General features: G+C 34.3%; 1 protein-coding gene across 1 annotated transcript; it reads right to left on the bottom strand.

The window, feature by feature from the left end:
- Positions 1-17,363: 17,363 nt before the first annotated feature.
- LOC134539663 (octopamine receptor beta-1R-like) lies at positions 17,364-18,008 on the bottom strand. The gene has a single exon (XM_063381850.1). The coding sequence runs from the start codon at positions 18,006-18,008 to the stop codon at positions 17,364-17,366; it is 645 nt and encodes a 214-aa protein (XP_063237920.1).
- Between the last annotated feature and the right edge of the window lie 420 nt (positions 18,009-18,428).

The raw sequence follows: 18,428 nt of genomic DNA, 5'->3' as shown, positions 1-18,428 counted from the left end.
GTCGCATCGCATAGCGTTACCAACGCGGAAACTGCTGGCCAGTGCGGTGACTAGCGCGTAGAGGCGACGAGTCCCGCGACACGCGAACCAGCGTGACCCTTAGCGCCTTTTAGTGCCCGTGAAACCAGCCAGGAGGATCACCGTGTAAAAACATAGGCATGAGAATTTTGATTTAGTTTTAAGTTTTACTGTCCTTAAAATAAATATTAATTTTTTGTAACACCTTAGCTACCGGTATACGGCATATGGCAGGGGTAATTCCGTGAGTGGAACGGAAGTCGCATGGAACGGAAATGTGTAGCTACGGTGTTGCCATATGCTCTGGCGGATGGTGCAAACCGAAGTTTACAAAGCCAAAGGGAAACTTTATAATATTAACAGTTTTATTGTCGAAACTCAGGTCCAAAGCCGGGGTTCAATATCTTGACAAGTCTTTTACGCTTTTATAGGAGTCTTTTCATAATGTTGTTTAACTTCTCGCTCTGCCAAGCCAGTGTCTCCATATTCGCCGTAAATGCTGCGGCAGCGTATTACAGCGCCAGTTGCGGAAACTACGTGTCATTCGCGTACAGAGATTGGCATTATTTTAAAGATTTCTAGGTGAAATTTCGTGCCCAAGGCACGAGTTTCTTTTTATAAGTTTATTTGCAAAATGAGAAATTATGAATTTGCTCGTTGCCGAGGTTAGTTATTATGTTACACATCAATAGCAAGTATGTACTCAAAAGATTCGCACGCTTTATTTTTTGACGTGACAACGTCTAATAAATTGACAAACGCCGGCTGCACGCACAAAAAAGTGTCCCGTTACGCACATTGTCCCGTTACTCTGTGTCCCGTTACGCACATTGTTCCGTTTCGCTGTGTCCCGTTACGCTCATTGTACGCTTGCGTCGCGTCTATCTCTCTCCAACTCGACTGTTTATAAAGTGAAGTGAAAAGTTAATGTGGTTTTCATTGCTTATTACAACAATAATTTCGGCAATAAAGGTTAATTATTCTTACATTTTAAAAATCTGATTACTACTATAATTTAGAGCATTTATTATTTTATTATTAAAATAAAAATGATTCCATTTAATTCATAAAAGTATGCAATCATTTCATCAATGTTTTGTTATGACGTTGTCACGTTAAACTATCGTCCGTAAACCGACTTTACAGACAACCATTTTTTTTTTTTTTTTACCAAATATGAGTTTACACCAACTGTGTTGCGGCTTCTTAAAACTCTCCGATGGTAGCGGTAGCCTCGGCTGAAAGAAGCTCCTATCGGGTCGTCACTCCCGTAACAAGACGTGGAAGTGGCACCGTGGTCGAGAGGGGTTTAATCACCGAATCCCTCCTCTTCCGCTCCCGCTACACCCCGACGTTCGATGGCAACTTCCCCTAACCCCCTCCCCACGTTTTTGACGTAACTGCGCACCGGTAACCGGGACCGCCATTTATCCTAATTTGGCCAGTTTGCGAGGTGAAGTGTCCAACCCTCTTTCGATCAAGGACCCCCCCCCCCTCCTTCACAACCCTAAAAAAAAATTCCACGCAACTTCTCTACACTGTAATTTTTTTGTGTGTAAATGGAATATAAATTTTCATAACTGCATTAAAAAAATTTGAACATTGCATGAAATCATTAATTTTAAATGTAAATTTACATTTTTTTATGCTGATTTTATGAATTTGTATAAATAATAGGCCTATTTATTCCTGTTATATATTTAAGAAGTTATATGTTGGTAAGCGTTAAATAAGAGATTATCGTTATGAATGTTTATTCATTATTTATATCTTAAATAAATTTTTTAATTTAAATCATATTTTCAATATTTTAACTCTTGAGAACTATTAGCAAAGAGTAGGTAGATTTGTCATTATTAAATATATTTTCGCATATATTACATCCTGCTTAATTAGCTTCAGAGATATAAATTTTACAGTAAAACAAAACAGAACGCTTTTTCACCCCGGGCAAAGGTAAAAATATTGGCCTACTATATATCATTTTATTTGGTTGTTTTTGCTCTGTTTCATAAAACCAAACAACATTTTCTTAAAAATATGATTTTTTACCAATTAAAAATAACATTTCTCTGCTTTTGAGGTTAAATATCGAAAAATGGTAAAATGACCCTATGTTTTATTCGAGATAATTTTCTTACGTACAGCTTTATTTGGTATGGAGATATTTCTTAAGTTAAAAAAAAGAACTTACTCCCTTTTCATCCCTTAAATGTGAAATCCCTGCAAAATTGACAAAAAAATTTCGTAACATTGAATACCTGCTGTCAATTCTTTGTTTCTTACTCTTAGGTCTAGTTGATACCGTATATATTTTTTTTGTCTTAAAACTAAACCTACCCCTTACATCCCTGGAATCTTGGAAAGTAGTAAAATAATAATGTGTGCTTTATTGTGCTTATTGTGACCTAGTATTTTACGTTCTGCTTTATTCGGTTAGGAAACACGATTTTATAAAATAAATAAAACCTTGCTATCTTTTCGCCCCCTGAAGGGACAAATTTCGATAAATGAAAAACCAACATTACGTAACTACTCTACAAGTACGCTGTTCATTCTTAATTTCTTACCTCTAGTTAAAAGAGATTCGGAAGAGTTCACTTTTATTTTAAAACCATTCTTCAGTTTTAAATTTCGGAAAATGGTAAAAAGTTGCCTGTTTTTGTATATTTATTTAATGTAACCAATATATTTTCTTATGCTTATTAGATTCAAAGATATAATTATTTATCTTAAAACTTAACAAACCCCTCCCCCCATTGAATTTGAATTGTGCAAAATGGTGAAAAATTATTTGAAATTTTCTTATATTTATTATTCGTGCTCAGTATTTTTTATTATCAGTGATTTTATTCTGTGATATAATTAATCATCTTAAAACCATATTAACAATTTTTTTTATCCTTAAGAGATTTAGTTTCAGAAAATAAAAAAAATAGTGGTAGGTAGTCTTTGAATGATTACTATTTATGCAAAATGTCTTTCCTTATTCTTGATTATCTGATAACCCGCAGCTCTGCCCGAGATATTTCAGGGCATGGCATATACTGGATTCTATAAGGAAAGTATGTAATTAATTTCAAACATTTTTACGAAAGAAATAGACAAAATAAATCTTCAGGTGTATAAAATAAAAATTTCATAACGAAACCGTTTAAAAACTATATTAAAAAAAAATACGAGTAAGAATTTATTTTATTAATTTTAGTATGGATTAAGAATCTGTTTTTATAACTGCCGTTATAGTATGTTCCAAAGAATTATTTTACCTTGATGAAATCACACTTACCTCATTTCCATTTCACGTGGTAACCAATTAAATATAATTGTGAAACACGCATAAAATTTACTTAATTTAAGGTTTGTGCCCTCGTTTACACTTACATTTTGATTTGATGACCTCTTGAGCTCGTATTCTCGGCGATTGTGGACTTCGGCCGCTGAGACTTGAGTATTCAGTATGAAGACGACGGCAGTGACTATTCTGCACGAGTGGCCTAATGGTTTTATATCGCTTTACCAGATGCGCTTCGGACTCGCAAGTAAGTGAAAACGGGCACAAATTTTACTCCCGCTTATGCCTCGTGGCTAGAAACATTCAGTGAAATAATTTATTCCTATGGAAGCCAATCATTTTTAGTGACCCTTTCGGTGTTCCACCTAGTTGAACAGATTTTTCCGTCGCAGTTATACTTCTTATGTACAAAAAGACGTAATAAATTTTTTATTCCCGGAAAATGGCTTTAAATCGCGGCGTTGAAATTGAATACTTTCACATTTTTGGATTCGTCCAGCGGTTCGATTGTGCACGAAGACCTTTGCGAAAATATGGCCACAATGCTAAACAAATTAATGAGACACCCCAACGAACTCGCATATTTTAACCTTTGTGCGAATTATTGAAAATGGAGCTAATAATGAATTATATTAGAGACCTGTAAAAAATGGGTTTAAGTCATTTATCAGTATACAATGCTTAATATTGTTGCTATTAAGTTTAATTTTTTTTAAAATAAGTGCAATACATTAAAATTGTGTAACATTTTATAAGTTAGCCTTTTTATAAATAGTATTTTAAGTATAGTAGAATCGCACTCTGATACTGCCCCTTTTATTTTTAAGGTTTTCAGCTATCAATTTTTATCTTTTTCAAAATTTCAAGTATATTTTGAGGTAAATTAAATGTGATATTATGACATAAATTTATTTTTAATTTGTTTTGCATCTCACTTCAACTCTCCAGTTTATGTTTAAATCTGCTTTTGAATAGAGTTTTATTAACTCCAGGGTTGGGGGAAATTTTGGAAAATAGATTTAGGAGCAAATATTATTTAATAAAATCCATTTTTTTTATTTATTGTATTTTGTAATACTGCGAGCTGAGATAGTGGATTCTCGCTCGTGAGTCAGGGGAGCTCATATTTTATTATATGTATATTATTGTATTATAACTTACATTATGTTTTAATTGATCATAAAATGTTTTTGTTAATATACAAACAATATTTACAATCTGTTACTCCTAAGAAGTATAAATTCAGGAAGTAGTAAAACATTTTTGTTAGATTATACATAACCATGCAACCTAACTTAAATACGGCTTAATTAGCTTCAGAAATTTTACTTCTATAATAAAATCAAACTCACCGATTTGCACACCTTTTTTTAGTCGAATACGTAAAATTGGCAAATGTAAAATACATACTAGGTATAAAATAATAAAGAGTACGTTATTTTGGTTCAATAATTTTCATTTATTTAAAATTTATTACTATAATAACTGACGTAATCCGTTTTTACTGTATTTACGGTAGAATTACGAAAACATCCTACGTAACGAATTGTTAAGATTATTTATACTCATTTCCTTACAGCCATTTTTATTACTTGGGTGACATAATTTTTTACTATGACAAAACAATAATTATCCCCTCTTACCCCCTTAAAAGTAAAATTCCAGGAAACTGAAGAATATACAATTCTTAACTCTATAAGTTGTGGTTTTATTCATTCCTAATCTCTTAACGTTAAATCTAGCAGATTCGAAAGAATGCATTTTTTTCTTTAAACAAAACTTACCTCTTTTACACCCCATAGTTCCGGAATCCCTTTAATGTTAAAATAATAATGAAATTTTATTACTAACCAGATAATTTGCATTTTTTTTTCGTTTCAAATATAATATACATTTTTAATAAATCGAAACATTCCCTCTTTTAGTCCCCCTAAAAAACGAACTTCGATAAATGAAAAATACAATAGGCTTCGTAACTTTACATGAAAATTGTTTTTCTTACATTCTAACCTCTTGTTCCAACAGGATGGAATTTTTTTTTTTTTTAGTTTTGAAAAGTTTTCGGAGTTAAATTTTGCAAATAAGTAAAATTGTGGTAAGTGGTTTTCGTATTTTATTGCTGGTACCCAATACTTTTCATATGATTGATTAGGTTTGTTGATTCAACTATGAATCTTAAATTAATACTTAATATTTTTCACCCCCTTAGGGATCAAATTTCACTAAAGAGAGAAATCGTGGTCGGTAGAGATCGTATGTTTATTATTGGTACACAATATTATTTCTTAAGTTTGATAAGATTCGGAGATATAATTAATTATCTCAAAACCTAATTGAAACCCTTTTTTTATCCCTTAAGGGGATACATTCTGTTTAAATAGCCTAGTTTTTAAAATAGCCAAAGACATTACGTATGAAAAACAATACCATTAATATCTACTAAATATTTTTTCAATTGATGCTGGAAGAAACAGGACAAAGTTAAAAAATATTATGTTTGAGTTATAGTTAATGTAAATAACTGTTTTTCCAAAATGTTTTTTAATATTTTATCTAATTTACAGACGTTTAACCTTGAGCAGTTTACTATATATATATATATATATATATATATATATATATATATATATATATATATGAATATATATATATGAATATATATATATATATGAATATATATATTAATATATATATATATATGAATATATATATGAATATATATATATATGAATATGAATATGAATTAAACTCGGAAATATTATTAATTGTTTCAAAACCATATTTATCTTTTTTTTAATCCCTTAGGGGTTGAATTTTGCAAAATGTAAAAAAATATATTTATCAGTAGTTTGCTATGCTTATTATTTATAACAAATATATCAAATATATTAATTAATGATTTATGACTCGGAAATATTATTAATTATCTTCAAATCATAAAAAATTTGCCACACCCTTAGGAGTGCATTTCTGTAATTATATATATATATATATATATATATATATATATATATATATATATATATATATATATATATCCTAGATGGTAAGTTAGTCAAAAAAACGTAATAATAGAAATTGCTTGATCAAAATCCATCAAGCAAATTATAATTGACGCTGGAACCAACAAACAGATTAGTAGGCAATACTTTTAAGAACGATATATTTTAGTTTAGTCATTTAAACATCCATCTCACATAATTTTTCATCATTTAATCAAATGTAAAGACTTTTAACCTTTATTATCTGTGTAGATAAATCTGTTGCACCAACATTCCAAAGCAAAATTATTAGGATCATTTCAGTTATATCGTGCCCACCCAACGCGATGGAAAAAGGAAAAAAACTTTCAAATTGAGAACTTTGTCGCGGCCACCATTTTTGTCGCGCTGACGTCAAATATATGTGTCTGTTGTGCGTTTGTGATTTCAGCAATTCGACGTCAACGAACTCGTCACTTGCGTAGCCATACTTGTTTGATGTTTTAGGTGATAAATACATTGTAAATAGCATAGGTTCGTAAATTTATATGGTGTTGGTTGGCATCAGCCAATCAAAATCGTGCTTATTGGAGATGGAAACGGTGGACTTTTCCGTATCAAAAAAAAAATTAAATGGCGCAATTCACTTTGTTTTCAAATATAGTTGGCGACAAAAATTTGACAGATTGACCGGGGTTTAAAGGGGTAGTATTCTAAATTATTTTTTCTAAATTTCTTGTATTTGCACATAGTTATAAATAAACTCATAACAAAGACTTATTAAATTGTTCGAAATAGGTTTCTTTTAAGTAAATAAAAATACTTATTAAGGGTTTATATAAATATTCTCTAACCTAAAAATTACGTATTATACAGTTATAGATTAACCTTTGGTACGTACTCTTCGTCTTCAAACAAAAAGTTGTATTATTTATAAATCAATGAAAATTAGGTTTTCCAAATCCTTGAAAAAAAAATCAGGTTACGATGGTAATAGGAACACCTAATTTTTATTAATTTGTACATAATATACTGAAATTAAATTTTTTAAACTGATGATATATTCGAATTGTATAGGAAACAATTCTCACAAAATTTTGTCTTGAATTTCTTAAAAAAACATTAAATAAGTTCTTGTTTGATTAAAAACAACTTGAGTGCGTGGCCACCGCGCTCGTTTGAAGAGAAACTTCACCAATAAGAGGGATAGGTAGTTTTTATGGTACTCTTAACATTGATACTCGCGTCTTCGTGGGTTGATAATATACCTTTATTTAATACTAGCGACCCGCCCCGACTTCGCACGGGTGCAATGCTGATACTAAATATACTACAGAATGTCTTTATATACAACGTTCACAGCTTTTTTTGTCATTAGACAATACAAACATGTTTTCTTTAGAGGTTACTCTTGAAAGAGCGACATAATAATTGGCCATGTGAAAAACACTCAACGCTCAAATCTAACCATGCACCGTTGAAAGTTTGAATCTGCGATTTATTAAAGGTCATTGCAAAATATATCTTTACCGGGGATTGTAGGCGTTTAAATTGGAACGGTAAATCCGTTGGTATCAGAGGAATTCGGGGAATCAATACATCTTCTCCGGTACCACATCCGGTGAGTATTGTGCACTCTATTATATACATTATATAGCCGCTATATTAAATGCACAATGTATTTATGGTACTTAATTGGATAAGGATTAATGCTGTATTGCTTAAAATACCTTCGTAAAGAAGCTATTATTTCTCGTAAAAAGTAAAGGATAAAAAATAAGTTATTGTGGGTTATCCCTAAGAGATAGATATATACCATCCCGGACTTTTTTGTAGAATTTTTTAAGGTATACAATACTGTAGTACATTATTTTGATCTATCTCGTAGGGTTCAGTCAGAATTTGCAATGTAAGCACAAAAAAAAAGTGTTTATGTACATCACATTAGAAACCTCTAAAATTATCAGTGTTTCTCTACTGTACTATGCATTTTTTATAGATATTAACCTTCCTCTTGAATTACTCTATCTATTAAAAAAAACGCATCAAAATCCGTGGCGTAATATTTAAGATCTAAGCTTATATAGGGACAGACAGATAGCGGGAAGCGACTTTGTTTTATACTATGTAGTGATGATTGTCTGTCCAAATCCTCAGTGCAAACTAATAATGAATTAATGTTTTTTTGATATATAAAATTATATACACAACCCTTTCGGAAACTTCTATATTATCATAATTTTAATGCGAACACCGGAACCATATTAAGAGTTGAGAGCTTATAGTTTAAATCAAGATTTGCAAATTTATGTTTAAGTGTGCCTAAGTAATGCAAAAGTATGCGGACGTATACTAAACATCTGCAAACGTGTGCAAAGTATGCAAACGTATGGAAACGTATGAAAACTTATTGTAAAAATATGCAAATGCTTGATAAGACATGAAAATGTTTATATAAATTTTGTGAAAGTACGAAATGAAGCGCTGCTGCTGCCATTTGTAATATTTTTCTTCAAAATTTTATTCTTTTAGCCACGTACCATTTAGCTATAGTCGATACATGCGTTACATACATTATACACGTTCTCTCCGTTACCTACTCACTCCCGTTACCCTGGGATTCTGATATTACTATACCAGTGTACAATTAAAGACAGTTATATTATGAATGCACTAGCTGACCCTTGCGAATATTTCGCACAGTATCGTGATCAAACACCGAAATACAGTATAATAATGTGGAAATATGAAAATTAAACTATTTATTAATAAAATATTTTTAATTTTGAAGTGAAATAATAAATATAATTCAGTCCTATTATAAAAATACATTTACTATGTATACAATATGTTCAGTGTCAATGATATTAAGTTAGGAGTACTAACATGTTTTAATACGTTAATTTAATTCAGTTAAATACTTTTATTTATTAATTACATTGGTTTATAAATAAGAGTTTATAACGATTTATAACACTTTTCGTTGATTTTATTTGTTTGATTTGTGTGACAGATTACACTTTCATATAGAATGTAAGCTGGTAACATGTTAGTTAAACAGATTGTAAATAGATGGTGCCTCACAAATGTTAGTTGAAATCTATTTTCATTAGGAATGTGATCAAAATATATGACATTCGTGATGAAAATATGCTTTATATAAAAAGTATTTTTAATCAATTATCTTAACGAAAACATTAATTTAAATCTATTCGTCTATTTTTAGTCGATAGCATTTAAAAATGTGTGAATCATTAATTTTGATAAAGAATTAAGGGAGATAAGTTGTTTACACGAAAAGCACCTTTGAAAAAACAATTTATGGTTTAAAATCACGTGTAAAAACACGAAGTAATGAAAGAAAAAAAAAGTTGGGATGCACGGAAGGTTCTCTTGAGTAGCTGAATAGTGTCTGTTTGTGCGTATGTGGTTTGGCAGGGGGTAGTTTAACGTGCTCTATTTTCGGGTTTCGCGACGCTCTGACGTCCGAGCGAGGCATGATGGGAATTTCACCCGCTTGAGGTGTCGCGCTGCGATAGGGCCGGAAGGCCCCCCACCACTACCCTGTATTTTTAATTTTTTCCCCTCGCTCTCTCCTTCCAACCCTTTTCTACCCTTTTATTTATTTGTTTATTTTGCGCGCGCAGATAACGAGCGATAGCCGATGTGTGTACCTTCGGCCAAAGGTGGGTGCGACAGGAAACGCGCTGACCCCGGCGGTGGCTAGGGGGTTGGGGAATTAGGGGATGGGGAATGGGGAATGGAAATTGGGGCAAAAATCATTCCCACCGTTCCTGTACGTATTATTTATATATATTTTTTTATTTCGTTTCCTGAGCGCGCTCAGCAGACAATACACTGCCGCAGCTTCTAATGGCATTCATTTATACATATATATGTATATATATGTATATATATAATATATTTGAAATAATTTTGTAAAATAAATTTATAGCTTAGAATATACTTGATATTTATAATCTTTGCACCTCAGTCCTTTTTGTTTAACTCAGTTGCATATGAACGCATAATTTGCTAAGCAAAATGGATAAGTACCTACCTCATTTTCTGGCAATTCTTAGACATATTTGATAAATTTTATACTTTAATGAATATTTTCTCACTATTTAACTATAGCATGAATGTGTGTGTCTCTCTGGCTAGTAACTGGTTAGCCGTAAAGGCTAACACAATTATTTTTTTTGGCCGCTTGAAAATAAACTGCTTAGAAACTTCGTAAAAAAAATCGCTAACAGAAAGGAGTTACCATTTAACTCCTCTGTAACGAAATAAAACGTTTTTCTCTATAGACAAAATAGGGAAGATGGTTGGTCGTTCTTGTCTTGAATTCAATTATTAATGGGTAAAAGAGCGTATACACCAACTCTCTTGACTTGTATCATACATCATTTAAACATTAGCGTAATGAATGTTGATATCCGAAGACATCCCGGTTAAGGCGAGTCATCTGTTCGATACGTGGCAAGCGTTTCGCCACTGCTGAATACATTGCACTGCTGCAGAGTTACGGTTGTATGACGTAAAGAACATAAGCACTGTTACAGATTTTTTTTCTCGCTGAATGCGAACCCTTTTGTAGAGTTCTTCCACGAGAAATGACTTTCACAAGGAAAATGCGATGCATAATTTCTAAAAGTGTTACATATGGATCTGTATAAACTACTTAAATCAGTAAGATTTGACGGAAAACTTTACAATTGCTCTATGGTAAATTACTTTGGAGCAGTTTTAACAGTGTATTCGTTGAATGACTTTCTCAAGTACGTAATAAACAATAAATCTTAATACAAATTTTCGATTTAAATAATGTTTAAATTTTAAAGTAACAAATGACAAAGTACAAACAAATTTAGTAGAATATTAATCACTGAAAATTTATGATTATTTTTGCTGTGCTGTTCGTTTACATTATATATATTTTTTGCTGACATATTTTTACCTATTACTAGTGCATTGGTAATTTGATTGTTTTATCTTGGAAACAAATATTGTGATTCTTAGCTCATGAACTGCCCAGAAGCACAGCAAGATAAACTGCTTTTATTAATTAATTAATTGAAACAGAATTAAACATTTCAAGAATAGTTTATTTATTTAAGTAAAATATGTTTTAAGCCCAGTTTTAAACATGAGTAAGAGGATTTGCAAATGTGTTCTCTTGAACCTAGTATTTATTAAATTTTTGTAAATTCAGAAAAATATTTTTTGGAAACCATTTGCCAAGTTATGCTTTTGTAAACGTACAAGAATATATATGGTAAATTATGCAGAATTTTAATTCCGAAAATACAAAGAATATTCTGCATTTCTACAAAGGATTTTTGTATAGTTTCAGTAATTGTTATCGCTCAGGAACTGGAAAAGTGTAACACGTTATTCAAAATTTAAATATTTACCCCACCACTAGCTTTGTGATACCTGTAGCCAGTGTTTCGTGATATCGTTAGCTACAGGAGGGGAGAAGGTTCGTTCCTATTGGTGCATCTTACGTCCTAGAAGCGACCCTCTTGTCCTTCTTTGAATTAGCTGTCTTCCTCTTATATGTATGTGTCTATTTATCAAGTTTTCCTTGGAAATATATGCTATAAAACTTTACATTTGTTCAGTACATATAACTTTTTTTTTTTTGCAAATGGAACCGATAATAATGTAAAATTACAGAAATGGTAAAATTTGTACAATTACATTAAAACAAATGTATCACTACAAAGAAATGTTCACAGAAATAATAAGTTTGGATTCTTACCCGGGCATTTATTCTTTATGTTGTCCCACTGCCTTCTATAGTTTAAGTTCTTAACCGTTCCTCTGAATAAATTTCCATAAGCGTTATAAAACAGAAAACGCCCAACTATTGAAATTTTGATTACATTATTCATAATTTAAAAATTCATGCTTGAATAAAACATCAATTAAAATATAAAAATAATTTGTCAATATTCGTAAAAAAAATTCTGAGTTTTATTTTGAAAAACGTATTTCCTATATGCAAAAATAACCATAATCATATGTTGAAAAATGTTAAAAAAATATTTATTTTAGCATTAAAAATTATTTCTAAGTAACTGGTTTCCAAAATAAAATTTTACAAATGTACAGGATTTTTTTTTACGTTGACACCTTAGGAAAATTGTAAATAAATGAACCGGAGAATGTTACATCTCTTGGTAATTGTAACTACTAAGTCCAGAAAGCTAACGTACTCGTGAAGTTACACGTTGGGTTCGGCTGTTGACAAGCACACCAAATTACAATTTAACTGGATGGTATTTACCATGAAGTATCATCTATCAGCAGTGGACGCGAATTCCCGAGTGCATTGGCCGTGATGTAAGCGCTTACAAAATATCTGTAGCCACAATTTCTTTTGTAATACTTCTCTTACATTCTTTATGATTGTACAAAAAACACAACAAACACTTTTGGAACTTAACAAACTTTACAATTCTAAGCTTTCTGTACATGAAATTTTGGTAGGAGTAATGTTGAGAAAGGAAATGAAATGTGTAACCACGGTGCTGCCATCTGTGGCGGACAAGGGCGCCCATACCCGGGGGCAGGGGGGGGGCCGTGGCCCCCCCCTAGCTTTCAGGGAAGGAAAAAAAAATAGTGTAGTCAGGTGTTTTACTTTAAAGAAAATTATTTAAATTCAGTATTATGTAGAAGTGGTTCAACACGAAGATATTATTGTATATCGTTTTTTACATGTCTACTTCATTTTTTATGTTAGTTCAAGCATTAGTTCTGCTGCTGTGATATAAGGTGTTGTGTACAGGGAGAAAACGCTGTTCAAGCGCAACGTCCGTGGCGAGTCATTCCCCTTCGTAATCCTACCCAAGCTCACGCGATAACACAACACAACAGATTTAGAACAGTCAGAGTTTAGACGACGCGACAGTTGACACGTGCTTGTAGACGGCGAAATGTTTTGCTACTTTTTCGTCATAATGTGTATGTTCACAAATAACATCTCAAAACAGAGATTTTTCAATAGTCTTTAGGTCTACAGTTTTATGCATCTGGTCTAGATTTAGTTTAGTGTATTCAGTCAGTATAAATAACTTAAGTGTAAATAAATCAGTGAAAGTGTAAAGATAAAAACCTTTGTTATTATGTAGTGTTTCTTAGATTTCCTCATTCGTCACATCCGTTCAGATTATTCACAATTTTTAAGGTAAGCTAACACATTTAAAGTTACTCAAATAAGAATTATTGTCCAGAAAAGTATACAACGTAAAATTTATGTTGGAATTTTGAATTTGAGGAAAACCACTTTTTCCCTTCAAAAGTGTTTAAAGGGATAAGGATTCCGCTACCTTCAGTAGACTCGTAAGCAATTTACACTAGAATCTCGATTTTACGTACGCTCACGGTCGCTTGGATTGCATTCGTAAAATCGTTATCTTCATAAATTTTAAACACCCCACCCCGTGAAGATACATGTTATAATTTATTGAACGGAATATATATAATATTAAATAGTAAAAACAAGACTGCCATCTGCCCTCTGCCCTCCCTTGCGTTCCCCTTATTTTTTTTTAACATTCCACAACTTGCCTCATTGCACGAGTGATATAAAAGTGACATCACAGCGACTAAACACAGTTGCACCACGCATTGCATCATGTTAACTTTTGTGTGGTGACAGTAGGTTGTCCGACATGCCTTTCTTGGATATCTTTCCTTTTCGTAAGACGCGTGCTACTAAAATAAATTTATATTTGAGTTTGCAAACTTGTTCACTCCTTGCCAGAGACAACTGAACACAGACGAGACTTTCCAGGGTTGGGTTGATGAGCTGGAAGAATTCCCTGCCTTGCATTTTTATGGACTTTACCTTATCATATTTATCAGTTAATCTTTAACAGATAGGCTTGAAAAATATTAATGAACGCACTTTTAGTAACATAATCGAGGAGATCAAGCACACAGTTCAGTGTACACCTGTACTGTTTCATAAAAGTGATCATAGGTAGGGACTGAAAAAATTCGCGGTTTCATTGACCACTCGGATAGACTCAATGATTCTCTATGTACTCGGGCAACTATCACCTGGTCATTGGCTACCGACTCGGGACACCTGTTTATTGCGATTCTTATGATTCGATACTTCTTTAGTTGAGTCTTTGCCATTGGCCTAGAGTCCTTCAGGTAAATTGCGGTCCAATCACTGACGCAGCATTAAGCTAAATGAGTTTGGATTCCAGCCTGTCTCGAAAGGAATCCGCGAATTTTTACTGTCTCTAATCATAGGCTTATTTGGTGAAGAAAAACGCTGCTCTGTAACGACAGACATTCATTAAAAACACAGTACATTTTAGTGCGAGAAGCCCTTGAATTTGTGATAGCCACAGGGAATTATTTGTTTGTATAGTAAGTTAAAAAAAAACTTAGTTGAAAATCCGCTCGTCACGTCTACTTGCTGTCACTTACACCAATTTTGAGTGTTTTTTACTGGGAAACCGATGCAGCGAAGGTAATGAATGCGACACATGTCAAGATAATGCCTAATGGCATGGGTTGTTGGATATTAGCGGAAAGGAGAGGAAGTAGCTACTCAATATCGTTTCTTTCTCTCACGCTTCACAAGGTTTCAAGCTCAGTTGCTATGCTCACGAGCTGGAAATGTTGGAATGAGTAAGTAATGTTGAGTATAGTTCATTTGCGGTAAAATATATATTTTTACGGCCTCCACATAATTTTTCAATCGAAGAAATTTCAAACTTTGCGACAAATAAAGTGTACCTAGTCCATTTTTTCTTTTCGATTTTGAGTTTGATGCCGCAATAACTTATACAATATTCACTAACGGTAAATGGCTGTTGTATTAGCTTTAAAATATGAATACGCTGTGCATAAAAAATAAATATTTTTATATGTTTTCATAGTGTTTTTTTAAATTTTTATTAAATATATTTTGGTGTCAAAATTTCCGAATTTTAGATGGTTCCTGAAAAATGTATTCGTAAAAACGCGGCTTCGTTGAGTCCGGGCTCCGTAAAATCGAGGTTCTAATGTATCTTAATTCTGAAGTTAAGTACTGAACATGTTATTTAAGGGTTTATCAGGGCCGTATTTACGCACAGGCTATCTAGGCTGTAGCCTATGGGCCCGCACCACAAATGAGGGCCCGCACCACACGACACGAAAAAAAATTATACTGCGATGTGGATCTTCTTATATTCTTAAAATACGCGTCGACATATTGTCCAGTTGTTTTGTGTAGATTAATTGCGCTGAACTAAACTCTTCTGTGGAAAGCTGATTATGAGTTATGTCAGCATTTAGAAATTTTCGATTATTTTCATTGGTTTTGGTGTCACTTAATTCCTTAACCTCTAAATACTGTTTGGTTAAATTGTCTAGTTTAATAATAAACTAATTTTTTCTGCGCTTTACTATCACTAAATAAACTTATAGTCCTCGACTACTGAATCCATCTGTGCTAATTTTAAATGATAAGCAATTATGATTCATATCGAAACATAGTAATATTCATTTAATTGTGAAACAATTTTTGACTATAATTATAAGCGTATTTCAGGTGTTACATTTAAAAACAACTGTTTTCTGACTGTAATAACATATTTAAATCGTTTCTCTCCCACAGTTGAATCTTTTGACCAACACGTTTTCAACTTTATAATTATTTTAATTTAATTTGTACGCGAAATTTATTTAGGGGTAAAGAGAGCAATTAGTTGAAGGACTGTATTCTTGATATCCGTGTACCCGAGACGCTGTAAAAGTATAAGGACTGTATTCCTGCATTTTTGTTGCTAAAAATTCATTTGTTTCAATAAAATAGTTAATATTTAATTAATAAAGTAGCCAATAAAGATTTTTTTATGGCGAATGAGTACTGTGGTCTAGTATTTTAGTAACAGGACAAAAAATTTTAACAGGGTCAGAACTGGAACTATTTTATGGCTAGTAACAAGCCGCAGTTAAGTCTTCCAAAAGATTAAAAATACTTCATACCCCTAAGTCTGGCCCCCCCCTACAAATTATCATATGGGCGCCCTTGGTGGCGGATGGAATGGTGTTAACTGCTTAATGAATTTAAACAGTGTGCGCAATATTTTAATAAAATTCCTTATCGAAAGTCAGGTCCAAAACCAGACTTTTGTTTTTATCGTAGCCGTTTCATTGTACAGTTAGAAATGTTGGTCTGCAAACGTGATGACAATGTGATAGTTGACGTAGTTGCGGACAAAGGGGAAAGGGATTTACCGTATCCGTTGCGTTATGTAGTTAAAATGTTGGTCTGCAAACGTGACTACAATGTGATAGTCGACGTAGTTGCGGACGAAGGGGAAAGTGATTTATCGTAGCCGTTTCATTGTATAGTTAGAAATGTTGGTCTGCAAACGTGACGACAATGTGATAGTTGACGTAGTTGCGGACAAAGGGGAAAGGGATTTATCGTAGCCGTTGCGTTATGCAGTTAGAAATGTTGGTCTGCAAACGTGACGACAATGTAAAAGTCGACGTAGTTGCGGACGAAGGGGAAAGGGATTTACCGTATCCGTTGCGTTATGTAGTTAAAATGTTGGTCTGCAAACGTGACTACAATGTGATAGTCGACGTAGTTGCGGACGAAGGGGAAAGTGATTTATCGTAGCCGTTTCATTGTATAGTTAGAAATGTTGGTCTGCAAACGTGACGACAATGTGATAGTCGACGCAGTTGCTGACGAAGGGGAAAGGGATTTATCGTAGCCGTTTATTTCTATAGTTAGAAATGTTGGTCTGCAAACGTGATGACAATGTGATAGTCGACGTAGTTGCGGACGAATGGGAAAGGGATTTATCGTAGCCGTTTCATTGTATAGTTAGAAACGTTTGTCTGCAAACGTGATGACAATGTGATAGTCGACGTAGTTGCGGACGAATGGGAAAGGGATTTATCGTAGCCGTTGCGTTATATAGTTAGAAATGTTGGTCTGCAAACGTGATGACAATGTCATAGTCGACGTAGTTGCGGACGAAGGGGAAAGGGCCGTTGCGTCATGTAGTTATGAATGTTGGTCTGCAAACGTGATGGGCTCACCTGTACAGCATCCTCTCCTGGCGGTCGGCCTCCACGTAGATGCGGTAGTACATGCAGATCATGATGACGCCCGGCACCCAGAAGGACACGCCCGACGACACCACGGCGTACGCGCGGTTGACGGTGAAGCCGCACGCGCGCGGGTTCTGCTGCCTGAAGCGCAGGTGCTCCTCGGTGGTGTACCAGCCCAGGAAGATGGGCAGGAAGGACACGAGCGCCGGCGAGCACCACACGGCCGCCAGCATGACGGCGAGTCGCGCGCGCGTCATGATGAGCGGGTAGTCGAGCGGCTGCACGATGGCGTAGTAGCGGTCCACGCTGATGCAGCACAGGTGCAGGATGGACGCCGTCGAGAAGTACACGTCCAGCGAGTTCCAGAAGTCGCACATGAAGTACCCGAAGAGCCAGGTGCCTCCCGTCAGCTCGACGCTCGCGTTGAAGCACATGGCGCACAGCGCCACCAGCATGTCGGCGAGGGCGAGCGACACCACGAAGTAGTTGGTGACGACGCGCAGCTTGCGGTGGCGCATCACGCTCACGATGACCAGCAGGTTTCCCAGCAGCGCAGCGGCGATGATGAACCCCATGGCGCAGGCGCGCAGGGCCACGAGGGCCGCTTCGCGCCAGTCGTCGGCGCCCATCGGGGGGACCGCTCAGCCGCCGGGCAGCGCAGCCGTCCAACTCGGCGCGTCGTCGCGCTCCGTCCAGCTCGCCTGCTTCCGACACATCGCAGCTGCTCGCGCAGACGTCTCAACACCGCAGCAAAGCAATCGCAACCTTCCTGCGCGATTCACCAACAGATACACCAAACTTTTAAATCGACGACGTAAAAAAAAACTAAAAAAAAAGCTGAAATAAATTACAAAACTTTATAGTTTATGGTCAATTCATGATTCGTCTAAAACTGTTCCATGTATTATTTATAAAAATATATTTCCCCCCCCCCCCTCAAAATATAGTCAAAGGAACACGTGTTAATACATTATTATTAGTCTCTTTCAGGGTGATTGGTTGCATTGCGTTTTGAATGAGATGAGAGGAAGAGTTGGTATTGGCGATTC

Source organism: Bacillus rossius, chromosome 15, assembly GCF_032445375.1.
Source record: "Bacillus rossius redtenbacheri isolate Brsri chromosome 15, Brsri_v3, whole genome shotgun sequence".
Classification (NCBI taxonomy): Eukaryota; Metazoa; Arthropoda; class Insecta; order Phasmatodea; family Bacillidae; genus Bacillus; species Bacillus rossius.
Note: the sequence above shows the minus strand (reverse complement) of the source record. Positions and strands in the feature narration are given on the sequence as shown.

Excerpts from the sequence above, each read along its gene's own strand:
- LOC134539663 (XM_063381850.1), bottom strand. The coding sequence starts at position 18,008 with ATGGGCGCCGACGACTGGCGCGAAGCGGCCCTCGTGGCCCTGCGCGCC.